Source organism: Oppia nitens, unplaced genomic scaffold, assembly GCF_028296485.1.
Source record: "Oppia nitens isolate AA-2021 unplaced genomic scaffold, nextdenovo-longstitch-racon4-pilon3 scaffold8_pilon_pilon_pilon, whole genome shotgun sequence".
Classification (NCBI taxonomy): domain Eukaryota; kingdom Metazoa; phylum Arthropoda; class Arachnida; order Sarcoptiformes; family Oppiidae; genus Oppia; species Oppia nitens.
In genome coordinates, this window is record NW_026533252.1 from 1,249,903 (window position 1) to 1,271,240 (window position 21,338).

At 31.8% G+C, this 21,338-nt stretch overlaps 3 protein-coding genes across 6 annotated transcripts; 2 read left to right on the plus strand and 1 right to left on the minus strand.

Annotated features, from left to right (window-relative positions):
- Positions 1-4,491: 4,491 nt before the first annotated feature.
- LOC128964214 (eukaryotic translation initiation factor 4E-binding protein 2-like) lies at positions 4,492-6,337 on the plus strand. Its single transcript, XM_054310775.1, has 4 exons — positions 4,492-4,696; positions 4,790-4,933; positions 5,433-5,657; positions 5,797-6,337. The coding sequence occupies exons 2-4, from the start codon at positions 4,792-4,794 to the stop codon at positions 5,847-5,849; spliced, it is 420 nt and encodes a 139-aa protein (XP_054166750.1). The 5' UTR covers positions 4,492-4,696; positions 4,790-4,791; the 3' UTR covers positions 5,850-6,337.
- A 1,728-nt stretch (positions 6,338-8,065) lies between these two features.
- LOC128964193 (ankyrin repeat domain-containing protein 17-like) lies at positions 8,066-19,440 on the plus strand. 4 transcript variants are annotated; one of them, XM_054310751.1, is made up of 8 exons: positions 8,066-8,730; positions 10,239-10,335; positions 10,394-10,444; positions 10,499-13,909; positions 13,964-16,040; positions 16,107-18,861; positions 18,931-19,155; positions 19,220-19,440. In XM_054310751.1, the coding sequence occupies exons 1-8, from the start codon at positions 8,398-8,400 to the stop codon at positions 19,247-19,249; spliced, it is 8,979 nt and encodes a 2,992-aa protein (XP_054166726.1). In that variant the 5' UTR covers positions 8,066-8,397; the 3' UTR covers positions 19,250-19,440. The 4 variants fall into 4 exon arrangements, with proteins under 4 accessions (XP_054166726.1, XP_054166727.1, XP_054166730.1 ...); XM_054310752.1 differs by having other exon boundaries at positions 10,517-13,909; XM_054310755.1 differs by lacking the exon at positions 8,066-8,730 and adding an exon at positions 9,210-9,233.
- A 311-nt stretch (positions 19,441-19,751) lies between these two features.
- Positions 19,752-21,272, minus strand: LOC128964207 (50S ribosomal protein L1-like). Its single transcript, XM_054310768.1, has 5 exons — positions 21,222-21,272; positions 21,062-21,153; positions 20,855-20,994; positions 20,083-20,789; positions 19,752-20,017 (listed from the first exon to the last, which is right to left on the minus strand). Exons 1-5 carry the CDS (start codon positions 21,256-21,258, stop codon positions 19,863-19,865), a joined length of 1,131 nt encoding a protein of 376 aa, XP_054166743.1. The 5' UTR covers positions 21,259-21,272; the 3' UTR covers positions 19,752-19,862.
- Positions 21,273-21,338: the final 66 nt, after the last annotated feature.

A 21,338-nucleotide genomic window follows, 5' to 3' on the forward strand; every position in this document is an offset into this window, starting at 1 on the left:
ACATCATTTGAACGATGGGTTCAATAAATTGAATAAAATTAATAAAAAATACTATTTCTATTGAATATTATAATATTTTATCAATAAATTAATTTATTTAATAAATAACTTTTTATAACTTTAATTGCATAAAACAAATTAATGTTGAATAAAATCAATTATACAAAAAAGTTAATGTAATAGTAATAAGGGGTGGTTAATATATTACGTTCACATTTGAGGGGAGGGGGTTGGACATAGCAAACTTGCGAACAAAGGGGAGGGGAGGGTAGAGACTTTAAGAACGTTCGCATTTAGATAATATTTTATTTCTTGTGGTGGGGGGGGGGTAATTATTTAAATGACTACATACGAACAATTTTTTGAACATAGAGGAGAGAGGGGTAGATTTCTTAAAAAGTGTGAGCGTAATATGTGAATCCCCCTAATCCTTATCGAAATCACATTTGAAAGTATAACATTTAATTAATTAATAAAAATATATAGATATACTGTAATTAGTATATTAACATGTCATCCATATTAACCAATAATCTTAACACAAGTTAGCATTTTATATCATAATTAATAATTATTGATTTTTTTGTTAAATTATAATAACATTATTACTTAAAATAAAATTTAAGTAAATAATTTTAAAACAATTTAAAACATTGAATCACAAAATTAGGCCAAATTACAATTACGGGTCCATCGTTTTTATGTGTTTTTTGTATGTAAATTATATAATTATAGTAAATATAAGATATTTATAGATTCAATAATAGATTTAAATATTTTTCGAGATATTAGACTTTAGTCGAAAATTTTTTTTTCATTTTTTTTGTGCCGATCGGCCACGGTTTTAATTATCATTTAAATGATAATCTTTTAGAATTTTTAATTGTAAATTTAATCAGTGCTCTAATTGTGATATTTTAACTATTTTATAACTGTTGTATATGTTTTATATGTATCAATATATAAGAATTCTCAAAAAATAAAAAAAAACTTTAAAGTCGAATATCTCGAAAAATATTTCTATTTTTAATATATCATATGATATTTACTATAATTATATAAATTACACACAAAAAACATTCATAAAAACGATGGACCCGTAATGGTAATGTTGGCTCAAAATTATTGACAATAAGTTATCGTTATATACAATAAGTTATTTTAATAAATAAATAATTTTATTATTTGAAAAAATCATTCATTTATTGTCTTCATCTATCAGAATAAACATTAGATTTTTTTTATATATTATAATTTACTTTTTATATTTTAAAAATATGTTTATTTTATTTATTTTTCGTTTTAATCAGTAATATGTCATCAAATGTGGTGACAAATGAAGACACAAGTGATGAAGTGATCACCACTTTGACCACTAATGAGAGAAATAAAGCAAATGATGGTATGATTTGTAGTGATTTTTTAAATTTAAATATTAAAAAAAACTAATCAAATCATTATATTTTTTAAATAAATTTTATATTATAGTTAACCAAATTAATAAAGATATCAATGATTTTCATACTGAAAGCAATTAATTATTTATATTAAGAACAATAGTAAGTATTTTTAAAAATTACAATTTACTTAAACTTTCTAAATATTTGTTTATATATAATAATAATTTTTCAAAAATAACTGACACTTGTTTTTACATAACGAGCTATAGTAACAATAGTTTTAAGATATTGAGTTAGTTCAACCAAATTAAGGAATTTTTGGTAAATTATAATAATATTTTAAGGTATCAGCACATCCCTGTCCCCACATCCCTGTCCCCACATCCCTGTCCCCACATCCCTGTCCCCACATCCCTGTCCCCACATCCCTGTCCCCACATCCCTGTCCCCACATCCCTGTCCCCACATCCCTGTCCCCACATCCCTGTCCCCACATCCCTGTCCCCACATCCCTGTCCCCACATCCCTGTCCCCACATACCTGTCCTGAATTATATGATAACTTTGATATCATTACAATTTGTTAGAAATTTCTTAGTTGCATAAAAATATTTGTTTGATCTAGCTCATTATCTTAACTTATTTATTTACTAAAAAAACGACAACAATTTTGCAAATGATTATTAATGTTTTTTTTGTTAAAAAATTTCTATAAAACAATAGTATATTAATAGAAATTGTTGACAATTTTTTTATCAAATTTTCTACCAAAAACTTTCTGTGATTTTGGATGCAATAAACTATTAGAGTGTTTGGTTCTCATAGAAAATGGTAACAAAATTTGACAAATAATGATTTGTACACCATTTATATGTTAAACTATTTGGACAAATTGGTGGGACCAATTTCAATGCCACAATTGTATGATTAATTTATATAAATGTATTAATCATGTTAATAGTTTCAATAATAAGTTTTATAAAAGTTTAGATTCTTTTATTACTAATTTTATAGACAATATTTATTTATTAATTATAATTTATTGAAAACATTTAATACATTATAAGAATAATGTCATTAATTATTAACTTTATTTATAAAAACTTATTATTTAAAATTATCATATTTTTTAATTACTATTGTTTACAATAAACTATATTTTATGATAATCTACATTATCATTAATAGGCATCATTTATATGTTATTTAAAGTCAAAACATTTATCATTTTTTTATTTTTATAATAAAATTACACCTATTAAAAAATTATTAATCTGTTTTATTTATTAATTTAATATATTATTTAATAAAAGTAAATAGTAAAATTCATAAAAATAAATTATTATTTTTTACATACAAGTATATATTAAATCATTATATATAATATTTATATATCTGTATTATTAATAATAAAAATAATAATAAATTATATAATAAAAAGTTGTTTATATTAATTAAAAATTACCGGTAGTACAAATGTTTTTATATTCTACATATAACTAATAATATAATAAATAAATTATTCAATGATATAATTTCAAACAAAAATATTTATTTATTTTTCTATTATTTAATTTATATTATATTTATATGTTATAATTTAAAGTACAAGTTATTAAATAAAAATAATTATTTTATTACATTTTAAAGTTCAAAATGTTAAATAATTATTTTATTAATCAAATTTTAATATAACTTTATGCATAATAATAATAATAACAAAATAAATACTAATTGTCGGTAATACTGTATAATTTATATTTATTATAATAATTTCCATAAATATAAATTAAAAACTTAACAAACAATAGTTATTTACGGCTATTATTATTATTATTGGTGTTGTTGTTGTCGTTGCTGTTGATGGCATCCAACTCTTCATCTTTGGTCAATTGTCTGATCCGACAGAACTGTGAGCCTTGAAAATGGACAACAATTTCAAGTAAATAATCGCTGAAATCGTTAATCGCTGATAGCATTAATTGAATCTCCTAATAGTTTTTTATAAATAAATTTTTAGTTTAATTATTGAAATAAACTATTATATAACAACTGACTGTCATTAATATATTTAGTTATCAAACGATTAATTCGTTCAACCATTTTGTGGACAATTGTCGTGTTTTGATCGACAATTGTAAATACATTCCAGATATACATTAATTCCTAAATTATATATATATTAAAAATAGTTTTTAATTATGATATATATATATATATATATATATTATTTAAAAATGCTTACAAAAGCTGGCAATATTAGCGACTCGTTTTGATCAAAATACTTGACAGCATTAACGCAAACAAACTTCTCGGGCGGTATTGTTTTACCGGCTATTCGGACCTTTAGTTTGGAGATTTCAGATATATATATATATATTAAAATTTTTATTGTTATTAAATATGTTGAAATTAAATATAAAAATTAAATATCATATTAATTCAATCATTACCTGAACAGTTCTGATACCTGACTGTGCAATTCATGTTTGTTTTCGTCTAACATTTTTCATATATAGAAACGTTGGCTTTTGATAGGTAATGGTAGCCGCAGACCAATTGCACTGTTCTTTGAGTATCTTAGGGTAGTTATCAGTTTCAGATGCCATTCAAATTATACACTATTTATATGACAATTTTATGTTATATAGATAATAATTTAATAGCTATCGGTGCTTAATATATCAATATACTGTATATACAGTACTAACGCGTGACACCAAAGCAGTTCCCAAAAGCAAATGTTGTGCATCTGTTTGATATTGTCTTGAGTTTCAATACAACTATTACAGTAGTCGACAGAAAACTCGTTGGTGTGTATTATCACATGTGGACTAACATTAATAATATGATATAATATTTATCGCAAAAATACTTTACAAGTGTTTATTTAATAATAATTTTAATCTCTATTTAATCGATAGCTTTACTTAAATTAGGACTTTTGTATCGTAGAAATCCTATCAATTGTAGTGATGTATGAGTTTTTAGGCAAATGTAAAGTAATTATGAAATAGCCTTACATTGGAAGTGAAAGCACGTGATTGTTGATGTCTGTGCCGTCTATACACAGGTATTATAGACACAGTAGTGGTGTGTTTATACACATAATGCATGACTGTGTGTATGACTGTATGTATAACTGTTATACATGTATAGCATTGCCTTTTAATCGTCACATTCATCGTTGCATTGGATAAAGTGAGAGAAGTTGAAGACAGAAGAGACATACAGACCAACAGCTCATATACTTGTGTTATCGTTGCCTTTGTTTTCACATTAAATCAAGAATTTAAGGTATTATTAATAATAATTGCATTTTGCAATACCTGTCCCTATTGTATATAACAACTATTCCTTGTGTTTGATATACTCTGTCCCTCTCTCAAGTCATGTCGTCAGTTGGATCGCCTAAGAAGTTATTGAATGGCAGAGAGATACCGACCCGAAAGATTGTGGTCAACGATTTAAGTCAATTACCGTTCGACTACTCGACCACTCCGGGTGGCACCTGGTTCTCAACCACACCGGGAGGTTAGTCTTTATTATTATTACTTAGTTTTTGTTATAGGATTTACGGTTATAGTTATACTTATATTATAATATTGTGTGTAAAAGCGTATGTGTTTTAAATGTGTTAATACTTTTTTAGCAATTGAATTGAATACACAATTTTGTTGTGCATTAATATTATACATAACTATAAGCTATATATTGACAGCACATGACTTTGTTTACAGCTTTATCTGTGAATTCAAGGACAGAGACAAACAATTTTTAGCTTTTCTCTCACTTTATTCATACATTTTTCTAAAAACTCTTTAAAAACATTAAAAAATCATTTTTCATATTTTCCTTATTTATGCAGAAATTCTTGATTTTACAAAATTTTATTAGTTTTATAAGTATTTTTCAAAAATTAAAAATTATATAATCCCTTTGTTTGATAAACACAGTTATAATTATGACAAACATATTGATAAGATAGTTATGTTTTTTATGGTAACCCCTTATTGTCCATCCCCATGGATAGGTACCCGAATTGTTTACGACCGGTCCTATTTGATGCACCTTCGTAATAGTCCAATGGCCAGATCTCCACCCAAAAATTTACCGTCAATTCCCGGCGTTACCTCACCGGCCACAACTAAAGACAATAATCGAAGAGCACCGGGTGTTCGCGGTTTTAGTCCTACATCTACTACACCATTAGAAACATGTGTCGAGGAGAAGTCGATGGTATCGAAAGCAACAACAGGTGACACTTGTTTTTTTTCTGTTATCATTTCAATATTATGATAACTGATTTAAAGTTTATTGATTTAATTTATTCACATTATCAATATTACAGTTTATCATATATTTAAATTAACCAAATGTTAATTATTAATACTTAGGTGTTTCGCGTACCGGTGCTTCCGATGAACCACAGTTTGATATGGATATGTAATTACCGGTACTAATTAAACTGCCATTTAATGTAAGACTATATAAAACCCATATATAAATCAACATACAAACTAAATAAGCGATATTTGCCAATAATTTTGTTTTTTTGTAATTTTATTGAACGATGTATGTCTTTAATAAGCTAAATGACTTATTTTATTTACAAATTTATATATATCTAAATATAATTTTTTTAATACAATTTTTAATATCAATCTATGTTTTATGGCAATTTGATGAAATAATTTTAATTTGAAAATTTATACTTTTAATAACGATGAGTTATATACATACATAAGTGCCATTTTTGAATAAATATGTGATCAAAAACAAGATTAGGTATTTTTTTAAATTATTAAACATCATTAGATCTTTTAAATGTTACATTATTAACACAGGTATGAAAATATATTATTATAAATAAGTATTTGTAACAATTGCTAAAATGTATTTTATATGAAGTTTATATAAATTTATGATAATATATGTAAAATTGGCAAATTGATTGTGTTTTATATGGTTTTAATTATATATATATATATATACAGTATATACTGAGTATATAATAATATTATGTGATTTATTTAATTTCTTAAATAAAAAATAATAAAATGCTTAATTTTATAAAAAAGTTTTTAGTTAAAATTTGATACTTTTATGTAAATAATAAATAAAATCAATAAGTAATGCAGAAAACATTACAAAATATGGTTTCAAATTGACTATTTACTAATAATAGAAAAGTTATAAAATTGTATTCATGTTTACGACTAATAAATTTAATTTTAAACATTAGACACTTGTTAAGAGTAACAGAGATCACTAGTATTTATAAATCATTTTTATTATTTCCAATACCTAAGTATATTAAGTTCATATAAATACATAGATGTTATCTCATTGCTATTGTAATAATCTACTACAGTATATATTTCATAATATAAGATAATAAATAAGTTATAACCCTTTTGGTATTACAGTAAATGAATTAATTTATACAATATGTTATTATTGTAAAAAAAATATTTAATATAATATAGAATTTAATAGTTACCGGTAATACTGTAATTTTATTAGCAAAAACATTTATAGTATATTAATTAAAATATTTTTCCAATATTTATGCTATAATTATTTTAGTACATTATAAACAGGTAAATTGATAAAAATTAATAAGTAGACTAAATATAATAGTTTATTAAATAGTTAATACACATATTTATTATTATTAGTAATTACTTATTACTTTTATAACTATTACACTAAATATATTAAATTATTAAGTTTTCTCTATTTTTAATTATCTAATTTAATTACCCAAAGTTATATTTATTAAAATATAGACCAGTATTAACAGTTATATATTTAAAAAATTTAACAAAATATAATAATAATATTGTAATTTTCAATAATTCAAAATAGCTGTTTGCACTTTAATTTCAAAGGAGTGCAATTATCAATCATAAATTAGGATTCATAATAATAGCATAAATATTAAACACTTGATTTTTATTAATAAAGTTTTATAAATTTGATTAAATTATAATTTGAATACAATGTTTAATAAAAAAATAGAAATTATAAAGCAACAAATTACATTTAAACTTAAACAGCTTTAATAATATTACTGTATATAAAAATAATTTTCATATAATTTATGATTAATACTTTTACTAATATAAATTGATAATTGATATACAATATTATATTTTTATTTAATTGTATATTTATATAAATGGTGGTTTTAAAAATGCAAATAAATTGTTGAAAACTTTGTTTTTTAACGATCAACAACAAAATTAATGAACTATCTGTTATATATATACATAATAATAACTTTATATGATATTAGTATTATCTAAATATATAGTACATGTGTATGAAACGGTATATCTATATAAATATGTGATTTGTTGCACAATCACACCTTTAAGGCATTAAATTGTTTATTAATATAGAAAAATATGAAATATTAATATTCAAAAAGTTATGACATATTATTATAATAATAATAAAGAGATTGTGTGCCAAAACTTTTAGAGCATAACTTTTATGATGTTATATACAGTATATTACTGTATATTATATTAATATTAATAATAGTATTATAGATATTATAGACTTATATTAATATAAAATGTTTGTACATATTATCAGACAAGAGGTGACACTAATGTTGGCCAAAGATGACGGCAATTCATAAATACTGTTACGACACATGAAAGGGTGCCATTGGTGCACATGTTATGCTCCCTATCATATGAGTGTATAGTATAATGTACGTCATGTCCCCCATTGTTATGTCCAATGAGTGGAGAACTATAGGCAACCCTCACTTGAATTGTAACAATTGATGTATACATACAAAGGCTATACATTTAACATACATATCATGAGTACTACTACTGTATGTAATATCGAGTGAACTCTGAGTGAAACGTAAATAAGGTTTTGATTGAAGTGATTATCAAAATTGTGAAACAAATCGCCATTAAGTTTATGTCATATAATCGCCGACTATTTTGGTGGCCAAATGTCCGCAACAATTCATGTCAGCCACAGATTATCGCAGCGATAAACACATTAAGATAGACACCAATCGCATGAGTGATCACACGAGTAGTACGAGTGGTAGTAGTGATCGCCAAACAAATTGTGTGAAAATGCAAAATGCATTGCAAGACAATAACACTACCATTGATCAGACGGACATCAATTGTGATGATCAACAACACCGCATGACATCCGTTAACAAGTGGTGCCAAGATATGACTGCCCAGAAGAGTGTCCAAACAGCGGCCACCGCCAAGTGTTCGTCACCTAAACTCAATCTAATGGCTGAACTGTTTGAGTCCGAAGAAGAGGACGACGACAACTCTGAGGTATAATCCAATTGGACTGACCATCACTATATCATTTGGTCCGGCAATGACACTGTTGGCAATTGTGTGCCACCTATTGTTTATCTCTTGTTTTCGACAACTCTTTGTAACCTCTATTGAGGCCACACATTGTGTTGATGTAATACGAGTGCTAAATAAGGCCTTATATTTCACATAACTTTTTGTTGGCTCTAATCTATCGGTTTAATCAGTAATTGCGATAATAAACATAAATTTATACAAAATTAGCGAAAATTTCAATTTTTAAATGAATTGTCGATAAAAAAATAGTATAGTTATTGAAGCCAACAGTCAATAGTAAAGCCACATGTTTTGTGTGCACTATTGTGTGCCTCAATATACTGTATAATATATATCACATCTACGACTTCACATATTAAATGCTTAAATTAGTTTTTATATTTAGTTATATTCACTTATTTTTTGAAAATTTATTTAATATGTTAAACTGTATTTCCACTAATTAATCATAATTGCTATATGTATGTATGTGTGTTGATATATTATTTAGTTTAATGTTTGTGTTGTTTCAACCAAATTGTATTACCAATTAGTTTATTATTATTTTTTTGTTATTGAAGACATTTTATATACAGATTTTATTTTTTGGTATATTTATAGCACAGAGAGAATATATGATATATTTTAAGACATCAAACGGTGGTCACACATACAATATGTGACGATAGGTTATTGGTATATGAAATATATTTAAACAAATAATATGCGACAGTATAGCAAAAAAAAGCGTTGAATTGAATCTCTTTCTTCCTGAATATCTCTTAATATTGGCTCAAAAGGCGTTTTAAAGAAAAAATATTTATTAACACATAATTGAGTGGTTTTTGTTATGTTTGTTATAAAACAAGTATTTTGTGATAATGTTTTGTATATAAAGAATGGGAACAAATGAATTTAAATTCATAGCAATTTAGTTATTATTTAACGATAATATGTTATCAATAGTTATCTCTTAAAATGTTATGTTTGACCACTAATTGAGGTTTTGTTTAGTAAATCACATTAATTACATTGATATCACTTTTTATTTTATTTACCTATTATTATTGTTTTAAACCTAGTTATTTGTAATATATTTTATGTTAGCAAATTGAGGTTTAATTAATTTTAAATAATTTAATTAGTTATTTAATATTTAAAATTTATTTATTAAATGCAACAACACATGAGATATTGCTTGAAAAGTAGGCAATAAGTGAAGTAATGGCTTCAAAATATAATTTGTTTAGAAATATGCTTTCAAAATAAGTGTGTGTCTGACTCTAAAAACAGGAAAATTACATATTTTAATGCCATTTATTATAATAAGTATATAAATAATATAATGTTTAGCTTATTATTATTATTTTTATTAATAATTTTTTATTATATTATTAATAGACAATAAACGGTTGACTTGACTGTCAGTAATTTATTATGAAAGACATCGATCTAATGATGAAAATAATTGTTTATACGATAAATAGGTTGAATCGTTCACTTTAGACGAAGAGTCGTCGGTCATGGACTCGAAGACTTCCAAATTTTTATTGTCCGCCGAAACATGTGATTCCAAACTAACATGTATTGTAAATGACATCTGTTTTTGTCATATTTAATTGATCCATAACTTTAATTATAGCCCATATGGATGCCCAGTCCAGGACTAACTTAGAGGCACTTCTCGATGGAGGTATGGCTTTTAATTTAGTTTAAAAGAGTTGAATGCTTTATTAATTACTTATAGACATAATTAAAAATCTAGATAAACAACTCCTTGATGCCGACATATTGAGACGTATTGCTTCATCATTAGCCGTCAATGATGTTCATCTGGCACTGGACGAGGCGGCCCAAGCCATCGCTAAGATGAGAATTAACGAATCGCAACTCACTTCGTTAACCAACGATTCTCAACATGAATCGGATGGCACGCAAGTTCTTACCTCTGATGTCGAGGCTTCTCATCTCATCGATGACACGGCTGACAGGTCTGAACGATGCAGTGTTAACGAAGTAACAGAAGAAGGCGAGAGTTTTCTCTCGTTTGCTTGTGCTTCGGGTCACTACGAGTTGGCCAAACAACTGTTGGTTGCTCGCGCCAATGTCGAGGACAGGGGTCTTAAGGACACGACACCACTTATGGAAGCTGCCAGTGCTGGTCATTTGAAATTAGTAGAGCTTTTAATTCAACACAACGCCGAAGTTAATGCTCAAACATCTCAAGGAAATACTCCTCTCATGTATGCCTGTGCCGGCGGTCACGAAGATGTAGTGCGATTTCTATTAAAACACGGAGCAAACGTCGAGGATCACAATGAGAATGGACACACACCGCTGATGGAGGCGGCCAGTGCTGGTCACGTCAATGTCGCTGCTATTCTAGTGGAAAGCGGGGCCAGTATTAACACACACTCTAATGAATTCAAAGAATCGGCCCTTACGTTAGCCTGTTATAAGGGACACTTAGAAATGGTTAGGTTTTTACTAGAAGCCGGTGCTGATCAGGAACATAAAACCGATGAAATGCATACGGCGCTCATGGAGGCTTCAATGGATGGACATGTTGAAGTGGCACGACTACTTCTAGATTCCGGTGCTCAAGTTAATATGCCGGCCGATAGTTTTGAATCACCATTAACTCTGGCCGCTTGTGGAGGTCATGTCGAGTTAGCGATGCTTTTATTGGAAAGAGGCGCTAATATCGAAGAAGTTAACGATGAAGGATATACACCATTAATGGAAGCGGCCCGTGAAGGTCATGAAGAAATGGTAGCTTTACTTTTAAGTCAAGGCGCAGACATCAACGCTCAAACTGAAGAAACTCAAGAAACAGCTTTAACATTGGCCTGTTGTGGAGGTTTTATTGATGTCGCAGACTTTCTCATCAAAGCCGGTGCCGATATTGAGGCCGGAGCTAACACCCCACTGATGGAAGCGGCACAAGAGGGACATCTCGATCTTGTGCGTCATCTGATTAACTCTGGTGCCAATGTCAACGCTACGACCAGTTCGGGCGATACAGCATTGATGTATGCGAGTGAAAATGGTCACACAGATGTGGCTGAGCTTCTTCTTCAAGCTGGTGCTCATTTGGAACACGAAGCCGAAGGGGGGCGAACCTCTATAATGAAAGCCGCCCGCGCGGGACACTTGTGTACCGTTCAATTTCTAATCAACAAGGGTGCTAATGTTAACAAAGTAACCACAAACAATGATCATACACCATTGTCATTGGCCTGTGCGGGCGGCCATTTAGCTGTTGTTGAACTACTGTTGGCCAACGGAGCCGATCCCACTCATCGTTTAAAAGACAGCTCAACAATGCTTATCGAGGCGGCCAAAGGCGGACACACAACTGTCGTTCAATTGTTAATTGATTATCCGACTAATATCATGACACCGTCGCCAACTAACCAATCAATAACAAGTGAAATCTCTTCACGGGTTCCCTCTCATGGTCTTCATATTGACGAAACACCTTCGCGAACACAGTCTTCAATACCTTCGATTCAATCAAAACTGAATATTCAAAAATCTATTTCTAAAAAGAGTTTATCCAAAGATAGCAGTTTACCGAATGCAAGCAATAATCTTTCTAATAAAGTATCGGATACTGTGGACAGTTATGTCTCATTTTCTAAAGGAAGAACAGCTAACAAAGTTCTGGAGCGAAGTTTGTCTGACAGTGGAAATGGACTATCTTTAACACCGCCATCTAATTTAGGCTTATCTGAGTCGTCAGCTTTTTCAAGTATTGATGCTCTTAAAGAAGCCGAACGATTAGAGGCACGAATTAATGATATGATTCGACGAACTGACGAATTGGATCCGGCAAAGGAAGAACAAATTCGACAAAAACAACAGATTCTCGAGGAATTGCAAAGAGTTGAACGCGAATATCAGGCTCATTGGCAGCAACAGCTCATACAGTGCTATCAAGCAGGTCTATCATGTGGTCCCTCGTTATCTCAATTATCATCTAATTTACCACCACTTGATGCCAATACTGTCAATGCAAGCACTGCCTCCCAGGGATTGCCTCTCTTTTTTGATAAGTCATTGAAAACCGATTTGCCCTTTCAATTGCCTTCTCCTATAAGTCAAACTTCGTCCATCGATATAACCTCTACCGAGTTTGCAATGGTTCCGACACAGACATCAATAACTAATACGATCAACACGTCGACCAATACAACTAATTCGATGGCAACACCTCCCGTTAACCGTCGGTTTCGGTCAAACAGTAAAATTAAAAGCTTATCGGCTAAACACGCTCATCAAACGTGTGTCAATACTAATTATAAGACTAATTCAATTCAATTGAATGCTGAAGAAGTGGATAAACTAAATATGAAGAACACGATTAACTCTGAACAACAAAGTACTGCTAGTAATGTGTCGACTATAGGCCAACAAACCCAAAATCTACTGCAACAGCAACAGATGATTTTGTCAGAATTGGCTCAAAATTTTAGTTCACGACCCGAAACCTTACAGTTTCTTCAGGCGGCCGCTTCTAATATCAAAATGGATTCGTCGCTTCCGTTTTTGTTGCCAAGACTTTTTGAATCAACCAATTCTTTAACAAACCAAACCTCTGTCATTCAATCTCATCAGAGTTTGTCTACCACACAGTCGACAACACAAACCAATACTATGACTAATACGACAGCAAATAATGAGAATACGAAAAAATTATTTCAGATATCGAAAACAACTAAAAATACAACCAAATCAGCTAAAGTTGATAATAGTTTTAATGGTCAGCCATTATCAACGGTTACTCCCAATGCAAGTGGTTTGCATCAATCGAATCAAACAACGCAAACCTCTTCATTTTTACAGTCATTAACAAGTGAACAGTTAATGTTACTTAAGAGTCAATTTGCAGCCGCGTCTTCAACAGCCACTCAAACAGATGAACACTTATCATCTTCAGCGCAGTCTGTTTTTAACTCTGGAAGTAATTCTGCAATATATTCAATGGGAGCGCCAGCTTTCCCGGTGTCATTAACACTATCTCCGGTAACAGTATCACCACAATCGTCAACTACAACTGCTTCCAATATATCAACAACTGTTCAATCATCGACAGTAATACCCCAATCAATTGTTAGTGATTCGACTACTAATCAAAATGAGACAATTTCTTTAGGTATTTATAATTTTAATTATTTATATAAAATTAATGATTTAATTAAATACTTAGTTACGCCTATAAATTCGACTCAAGTATTAAGTTCAATGACAACAACAGCTATTGAATCAGATTCTTCTGCCAACACAACAACATCTGAAAATTTGAACGACAGCTCTGTCTTTTCAAACGTGTCAACAATTATAACGACTTCATTATCTCAATCAGTGAATAGTATGTCTTTGGGTACAAACATGTCATATTCGCTGCCAAATTCTGTTGATTTATTACACACACAATCAATAGATTCGTCTGATTTAATGCTTACGCCATCAAACAAATCGGATCAAACAACTGTTACCAATTCGACAAATATGAGAATACCGTCTCCGCCACCATTTTATCCACCCGTGGATTTAGACTCGCAAACTGATAGCAATCACGACACAGCACTCACGTTGGCCTGTGCTGGAGGTCATGAAGAATTGGTATCTCTTTTACTGAACAGAGGTTCCGAAATAGAGCACAGAGACAAAAAAGGATTTACACCATTGATGTTGTCGGCAACCGCTGGCCATCTTAATGTTGTTGAAATATTATTGAATAATGGTGCCGATATGGAAGCACAATCTGAGAGAACAAAAGATACTGCTTTATCACTTGCTTGTTCCAGTGGTCGATACGAAGTCGTAGAATTGCTTTTGTCGAGAGGAGCTAATAAAGAACACCGAAATGTTTCCGATTATACACCATTGAGTTTAGCTGCTTCTGGTGGTTACGTAAATATAATCAAACTATTGTTAAGTCATGGCGCAGAAATCAACTCACGAACGGGATCTAAATTGGGAATATCACCGCTTATGTTGGCGGCAATGAATGGTCACGCGGCCACTGTTCGATTGCTTCTGGATATGGGCAGTGATATCAACGCGCAAATTGAGACCAATCGAAATACTGCGCTTACATTAGCCTGTTTTCAGGGAAGATGTGAAGTAGTAGGACTGTTGTTGGATAGAAAGGCTAATGTCGAACATCGGGCCAAAACTGGTTTAACACCTTTGATGGAAGCAGCGTCTGGTGGTTATGTCGAAGTCGGTCGTGTTTTGCTCGATAAAGGCGCCGATGTAAATGCAACTCCTGTTCCTTCATCGAGAGACACTGCCCTTACAATAGCAGCAGACAAAGGACACTATCGTTTTGTTGAACTTCTATTGTCACGAAATGCGGCCATTGATGTCAAAAATAAGAAGGGAAACTCTCCACTTTGGTTGGCCTGCAATGGCGGACACATCGATGTAGTCCAGCTATTGGTTAACGCAGGATGTGATATCGATAGTCAAGATAATCGTAAGGTTTCTTGTTTGATGTCTGCCTTCCGCAAGGGTCACGTAAAAGTTGTCAAATGGATGGTTAAACACGTAAATCAATTTCCATCTGATCAGGAAATTACAAGATTTATAGCATTGATTAACGATAAAGAGTTAATTAAGAAGACAAACCAATGCGCAGAAATATTGCGTCAGGCAAAGGAACGACAGGCCGCTGAAGCCAATAAAAATGCTACGATTTTGTTGGAAGAAATTGATTTGGAACGGACTCGGGAAGAGACACGAAAAGCAGCGGCCGCTCGAAGAAGAGAACGCAAACGATTGAAGAAAAAAGAAAAACAAGATTTGATTAAAGCGTCTAAAACTACAGGTAGTACTGATAAAGATGGCAAACTGTTAAAGATTGAAGACGACGATGACAATGATGATGACGATAATGAAGATGACAATGAAGAGGACGATGAAATTGTTGTCGAAGAAGTAACTCGAGTACCAGTGACTGTACCAACTTTACCCAAAGCACCCAAATCTACATCAAATCAATTTCCTAAAGAAATACCAACTGAAGAAAAGAGAAAGATTTCGTCAAAAGAGAACGAAAAGCCGAAAAAATTGACAAACAATTTAATGACTCAAACTTCAAATACTGTTAATAAAAAGTCGGGTTTACCTCAAACAAGCTCTAAGAACAAGAAAAAAGATGAACCAAACATTTGCGTTGAGTTGAATAACGAAAGACTAAATAATAAACTAAATTCATTGCATTCTTCAAGTGGTCATAAAGTGGTTTCCGATAATTCAAACCACAAGAACAATGAAATGTAAGTCGCGTTTTAGATATGATAGTTGTTTATGTATTTTAAATATCAAAAACTTTTTTGTTTCAGATTCTCTGAATTATCTGTTGACACCAACGAAACGGCAAGTTCTACAAGTCATCGAAGTCCTTGCAATGTCCACAAAATGACGACATCGACAAACAATGTGAGTAACAATCAAACTAACAGTAAAAAGTGTCAAAAGCGTGAGGAAGGTTGGAAAGAAGTGGTTCGAAAATCCAAGAAAGTTGTCGTGCCATCCAATGCTATTAGTCGAGTGATAGGACGCGGAGGATGTAATATAAATGCTATACGAGAGATATCTGGTGCTCATATAGAAGTGGAAAAACAAAAAGGACAGGGAGATCGTATGGTTGTTATTAAAGGATCAGCTGATGCCACTAGACATGCACAGCAATTGATTGTTGCGTTGTCTAAAGAGACCGATAAAGATTTGTCGGAAATTATTAAATCAATGGGTTTAAGTCGACCCACAAGTGTGAGCAGTGACGAGATTATCACTACTAAAAATCCACAGAAAAGTCAAAGCACAGCCATTATGGCCTCAACACACCGATCACACAATACGAATAATGTCCTCAAGTCATCATCGATGAGTTCTGTCAGTTCAATGAGCTCGACATCAAATGTAACCACTTTTACCAACCGTTCGACTTTATTAGTCAAACCGACAGCCATGAATACGCAATTATCTGCACCGTTTGTCAATGCATGGACTAATAGGTCCAATAATTCACGGACATCACCATTGACCACAACAACAACAGTGGCCACACCAATCGTTAATTCCAATACAACTAACTCATCTGCAGTAATAGCATCGACGTATTCGACTCAACCACTGTCCGTCTCAACCAAATCAACTGTTTCCTATACAATGGCAGTGGCTTCTAAAGGCAAAAACACAAAGACAACAACAACCATATCCAACACTCATGTCTCCAATTCTAAAATAATCTCAAGTTCTGAAATTAAACCAACGATACCAACGATGACTAACCAAATACGTCCGACTGGTGCTCCACATGGAGTCCAACCATTTAATAATCAGGTATTTTCTGGCGCTCGTGTTGCTGTTCCCATGGCTAATGCAAATGGTGTAAAAAATATGTCACATTTGCCATCCACTAAACAACCGTTCAATAATGTCCAAACAATTACCACAACTCAATCTCCGACAAAATCTTCAACAGTCGCGTCAACTGATGAGAGCAGCAAACCATTGACCACAACTACAACACCAGAATACACTCCATTCAATAATCTCTTTAGTAAAGTAGCTCAAGGAAGTGTTTGGGGACAGTCTAAAGATAAACCAAATTTTGCGAGTGTGGCCGCATCGGGACTTCCCACTAATACCTCAGCCATTTCGAACAACACGACTAGTTTGTCAGTACCTATTGGAGTACTTGTTCAGCAACAATCAACTAAAGAACTATCAATAGACGCCAGTAAAGCTCCCGGTTATAGAGGCAATCTTCACGTATCTCCTTCTACATCAATGACTGCTTCGGGTTCCTCAAATCTAGGACCAATTGGAAGTGGTCATACAAGAAGTGCTCCATGCACACCACCATTAATCTTGAATGCCGGTCAACTGACACCATCGAGTGCTACCAAATTAACAACACCTCCATTGTCTGGGACGCCTACACCTCCACCACGTAATCAAAGTCTATCGATGACTGACTCACATAATACGTCTTATTTATTGACCAATGAATCGAAACAATCTCCTGTTAGCGCTAACCCTTCCCCAAGTCATCAATTGATTACTACTTCCAATATTACTTCGACATCTAACGTATCTTCATATCAACAGTTATTTCAGTCCAATTCACTGAATAGTCCTAATCCTTCAACTATTGTTCCTAATGCTATTAAATCGTCGCATAACTACAGTATGTCATCACCGATGAACGTCTCGCAAAGGCATTCATATGGGAATAATTCTGTATATAACCAGAATATGCAGTCAAGTGTCCATCAAATGCAAATGAATAGCGAACAAAACCTATCATATAATGTCTCTCAGAGTAATATAATCCAAAGTAACCTCAATCCTAATGCACCTGATTTTTCGACACGTGTTTTGCAACCAACACAAGCGGCCAACGGGTCTTCAATGGCCGCACAAAAGAGAATGGCTATGAATTCTGTACCGAATGCAAACGCGATTGTACTTCAAGACCAGATGAGAGCTGCTATATTGGCTGCTTCGGCAAACCTACAGCTGCAGACACTGCAAAAACAACAAGCAGTTCGTATGCAAATGGCAGCCACAAGTGGTCTTCACGCTACAGATTTCGTGAACAATACCCCTCCGCCATCACCTGAAACTCTCAGACTTTTACATACGGCTATTAATAGTTTACCAAATGCCGGATCCAATCAAAGCTTACAGCAGTTGACATTAATGCAAAACTCTAATTATATCCAACAACAACAACAACAACAACAAACACAACAGTCACGACTTGCACAGTCACACCTCAACTCAATGTCCGCTCAAAAAGATATTGAAAATAGTGTTTCCGATTATGAAGAGCGAAGACTACCCCGTCCTATAGGAACCGAAAGAGCACAACGAAAGCATCCGAACCCTATATACCAACAAATGAATTCAATGTCAAACATGAACGATAGTATTTGGCCACTTGAGGCTCCCAATGATATGACTGATTGGATCCAATCACAACAACAACAACAGACACAAATGCCAAACACAAACATAATGTCTGATATAAATCAAAGCCGTTTCAATGCAGATGATATGCAACATTTGGAGTCAACACAGTATCAGGTTTGTCAAGTATCTGATGATTGCTAAGTAATGATAACTAACATTTATTTGTATATGTATTACCGGTAGATGAATATGGCCTCACATTACTCAACACCAACTTTACCATTGATGGGCATCAACGGAGTTCCTCCACCTCTCTCGTCAGCTCTCTATCAATCGTTATCGACCAACACTGGCATTACAGGTACTGACAGCGACTACTGGAATGCAAAGATGGCCTTATCGGCGATGAATGTCAATCTCGACAATACTTTACCGTCTAATCAATCGTCAAATAGCGACCAAAAATTGGTAAAAGATTTTGTCATATAAATTATATATAATGACTTTGACAATGATTTTTAATGTCTTACAGAACTGGAATCATTGGAATCACCAAACGTGACGACTCAAGTGCTTCAATTGATTTGGGTTTTATGTCATAATTAACCGTATTTTTAGTAAAATGAACAAATGGTCGGTGCATTGTTTGATTTTTCTAATATATATCAATTATGCATCGCATTTGATTTCATTAAGTGATTTTAGAAATTGAATGCAAACACATATATATTATTTGTTAATTATTATAATAATTAATTAAAAATGTTATTAAACGATATGACAAACTCTACTATTAAATGGTATGAAACTAATATTTGATTAGAAACCGTTGAATCTATAAAATTGATTGCATTATAAACTATAAAATTTTCTATAATGGATGACAATAATTATTATTAAATATTATTATTGATTATTATTGATTATTATTATGAAACACCGATATTCCGGTAAAAATATTATTATACATATAACTTATGTTAATCTTCATAACAAAAACCCTTTTGTTTCAAATGCAAATATCTTTGAATGGATTGTATATTTTATTGACAATTTTTCTCATATATTTTGATTTTATTGATAAAAGATTTCGATTTATATCTAATTTGTATTTATTTTTAATTTATGTTTTTTAATAACCTATTTTTTGTTTAGTTTAATGATTAATGATTTGTTTAAGCGTTTGATTTTAAAGACTCTTTGTCGTTGTCGACATTATTTTCATTATCTGGATCAGACTCTTCATATCCCTCGATATAATTCCAAAATTTAACTGCAAATTCTTCGTTTGACGGCTCGCTATGTATTAACACTCGGGTTATGAACGGAACTAATAGAATGGGTCATCAAATTAATAGCTAATAATAATTATTTGATTCAATGAATGATAAATACCTATAGCTGTTGTTGGCTTATGTTTCTCAATAGTTGACAATAAATGTCTTATGTTTTGCTCCAACTGGACGTTAGACTGATTGAGTCTACCGAACGGCACGCGAACCCATCCGTAGTCCAATTCAAACTCATCTTTAGTACACTTGTATTCAATACCGTTGACGAACTGATTGACTAACTTTTTCATATCAAAACCGAGATTTCCCCGTAGTTTTGAAGGAAATGCAGAGCCAAGTATTCCCCGGATGTCTGCCAACTCAATCAACAGATCTCCGTGACAGACAAGATCGTCGAAGTTGGACAGCGATAGGTCTCCTTTTTTCAACATTTTGATGATTTCCTGACCGCCCACCACATCAGCACCGGCTTCTTTAGCGTCAAACTTGTCCTCATCTTTCTTGCAAATGGCTATTATTCTGCGATTGGCTTTATATTCAAATTTGTTTGGATACGAAACAATGCCTTTGAAGGCATCGCAAAATTTGGTCTTCTTTTTGGTTCTCAAATCGAGCTCAACGGTGGTCTCGAGCATAGAGTTGGTCTCATTATAGCCGGTCTCGTCGTGTGTTTCTCTATACATCTCAATTGCATCAGTCATTGAATATGTCAACTGTTTATATAGTGATGTCACGTAAACATTGTCAACAATTGAGGTCAAGTCTTTAAGGTGTTTGTCGGAGAACCGACGCGGACCGACATTAAGAGCACTGATTGATAATGTTTTCAATAATAACAACCAAAAGAACAAATACAAAAAAATTATATGACATACGACTTGTCAATCTTGAGTTTCTCTGGTGACCACACTTTCGGCGGTGCATTCTTAGCTTCTTCCCGTTTAATTCTGGCCAATCGTTGTTTCTCTCGGTTCGCAGCAATTCGTTTGCCACGACGGGCGGCCATTCCTCGGCTCTGTTTGTCATTGATCACAGTTAACCATTGATAACAACAGAAGTATATGTCACCGGAGATCACTTACTTGTATACAATTGATGGCAATCGCCGACAAAGTTGTTGTCTTTGCTTTGGTCGTCAAAATCGGAGATAAATATAATTGAAATGCATTTACTCCTAAATAAATTCATTTCAAAATACAATTAAATATTACATAATTTGATATTAAATGACAAATAAATTACCAAAATATTTGCCGCAAATTGTAGTCAAATAAATCATATTAATTGTAATTAACTAATAATAATAATAATAATAATAATAATAATAACTTTAAAAACAAACTTTAGTTTAATGTAAAC

Excerpts from the sequence above, each read along its gene's own strand:
- LOC128964193 (XM_054310751.1), top strand. The coding sequence starts at position 8,398 with ATGTCAGCCACAGATTATCGCAGCGATAAACACATTAAGATAGACACC. Across the intron at positions 10,336-10,393 it reads ATGTGATTCCAAACTAACAT|CCCATATGGATGCCCAGTCC; the intron begins GTATTGTAAATG and ends CTTTAATTATAG. Across the intron at positions 10,445-10,498 it reads AGAGGCACTTCTCGATGGAG|ACATAATTAAAAATCTAGAT; the intron begins GTATGGCTTTTA and ends AATTACTTATAG.
- LOC128964214 (XM_054310775.1), top strand. The coding sequence starts at position 4,792 with ATGTCGTCAGTTGGATCGCCTAAGAAGTTATTGAATGGCAGAGAGATA. Across the intron at positions 4,934-5,432 it reads GTTCTCAACCACACCGGGAG|GTACCCGAATTGTTTACGAC; the intron begins GTTAGTCTTTAT and ends CCCCATGGATAG. Across the intron at positions 5,658-5,796 it reads GGTATCGAAAGCAACAACAG|GTGTTTCGCGTACCGGTGCT; the intron begins GTGACACTTGTT and ends ATTAATACTTAG.
- LOC128964207 (XM_054310768.1), bottom strand. The coding sequence starts at position 21,258 with ATGATTTATTTGACTACAATTTGCGGCAAATATTTTG. Across the intron at positions 21,154-21,221 it reads AATTTGCGGCAAATATTTTG|GAGTAAATGCATTTCAATTA; the intron begins GTAATTTATTTG and ends GAATTTATTTAG. Across the intron at positions 20,790-20,854 it reads AAACTCAAGATTGACAAGTC|TGCTCTTAATGTCGGTCCGC; the intron begins GTATGTCATATA and ends ATTATCAATCAG.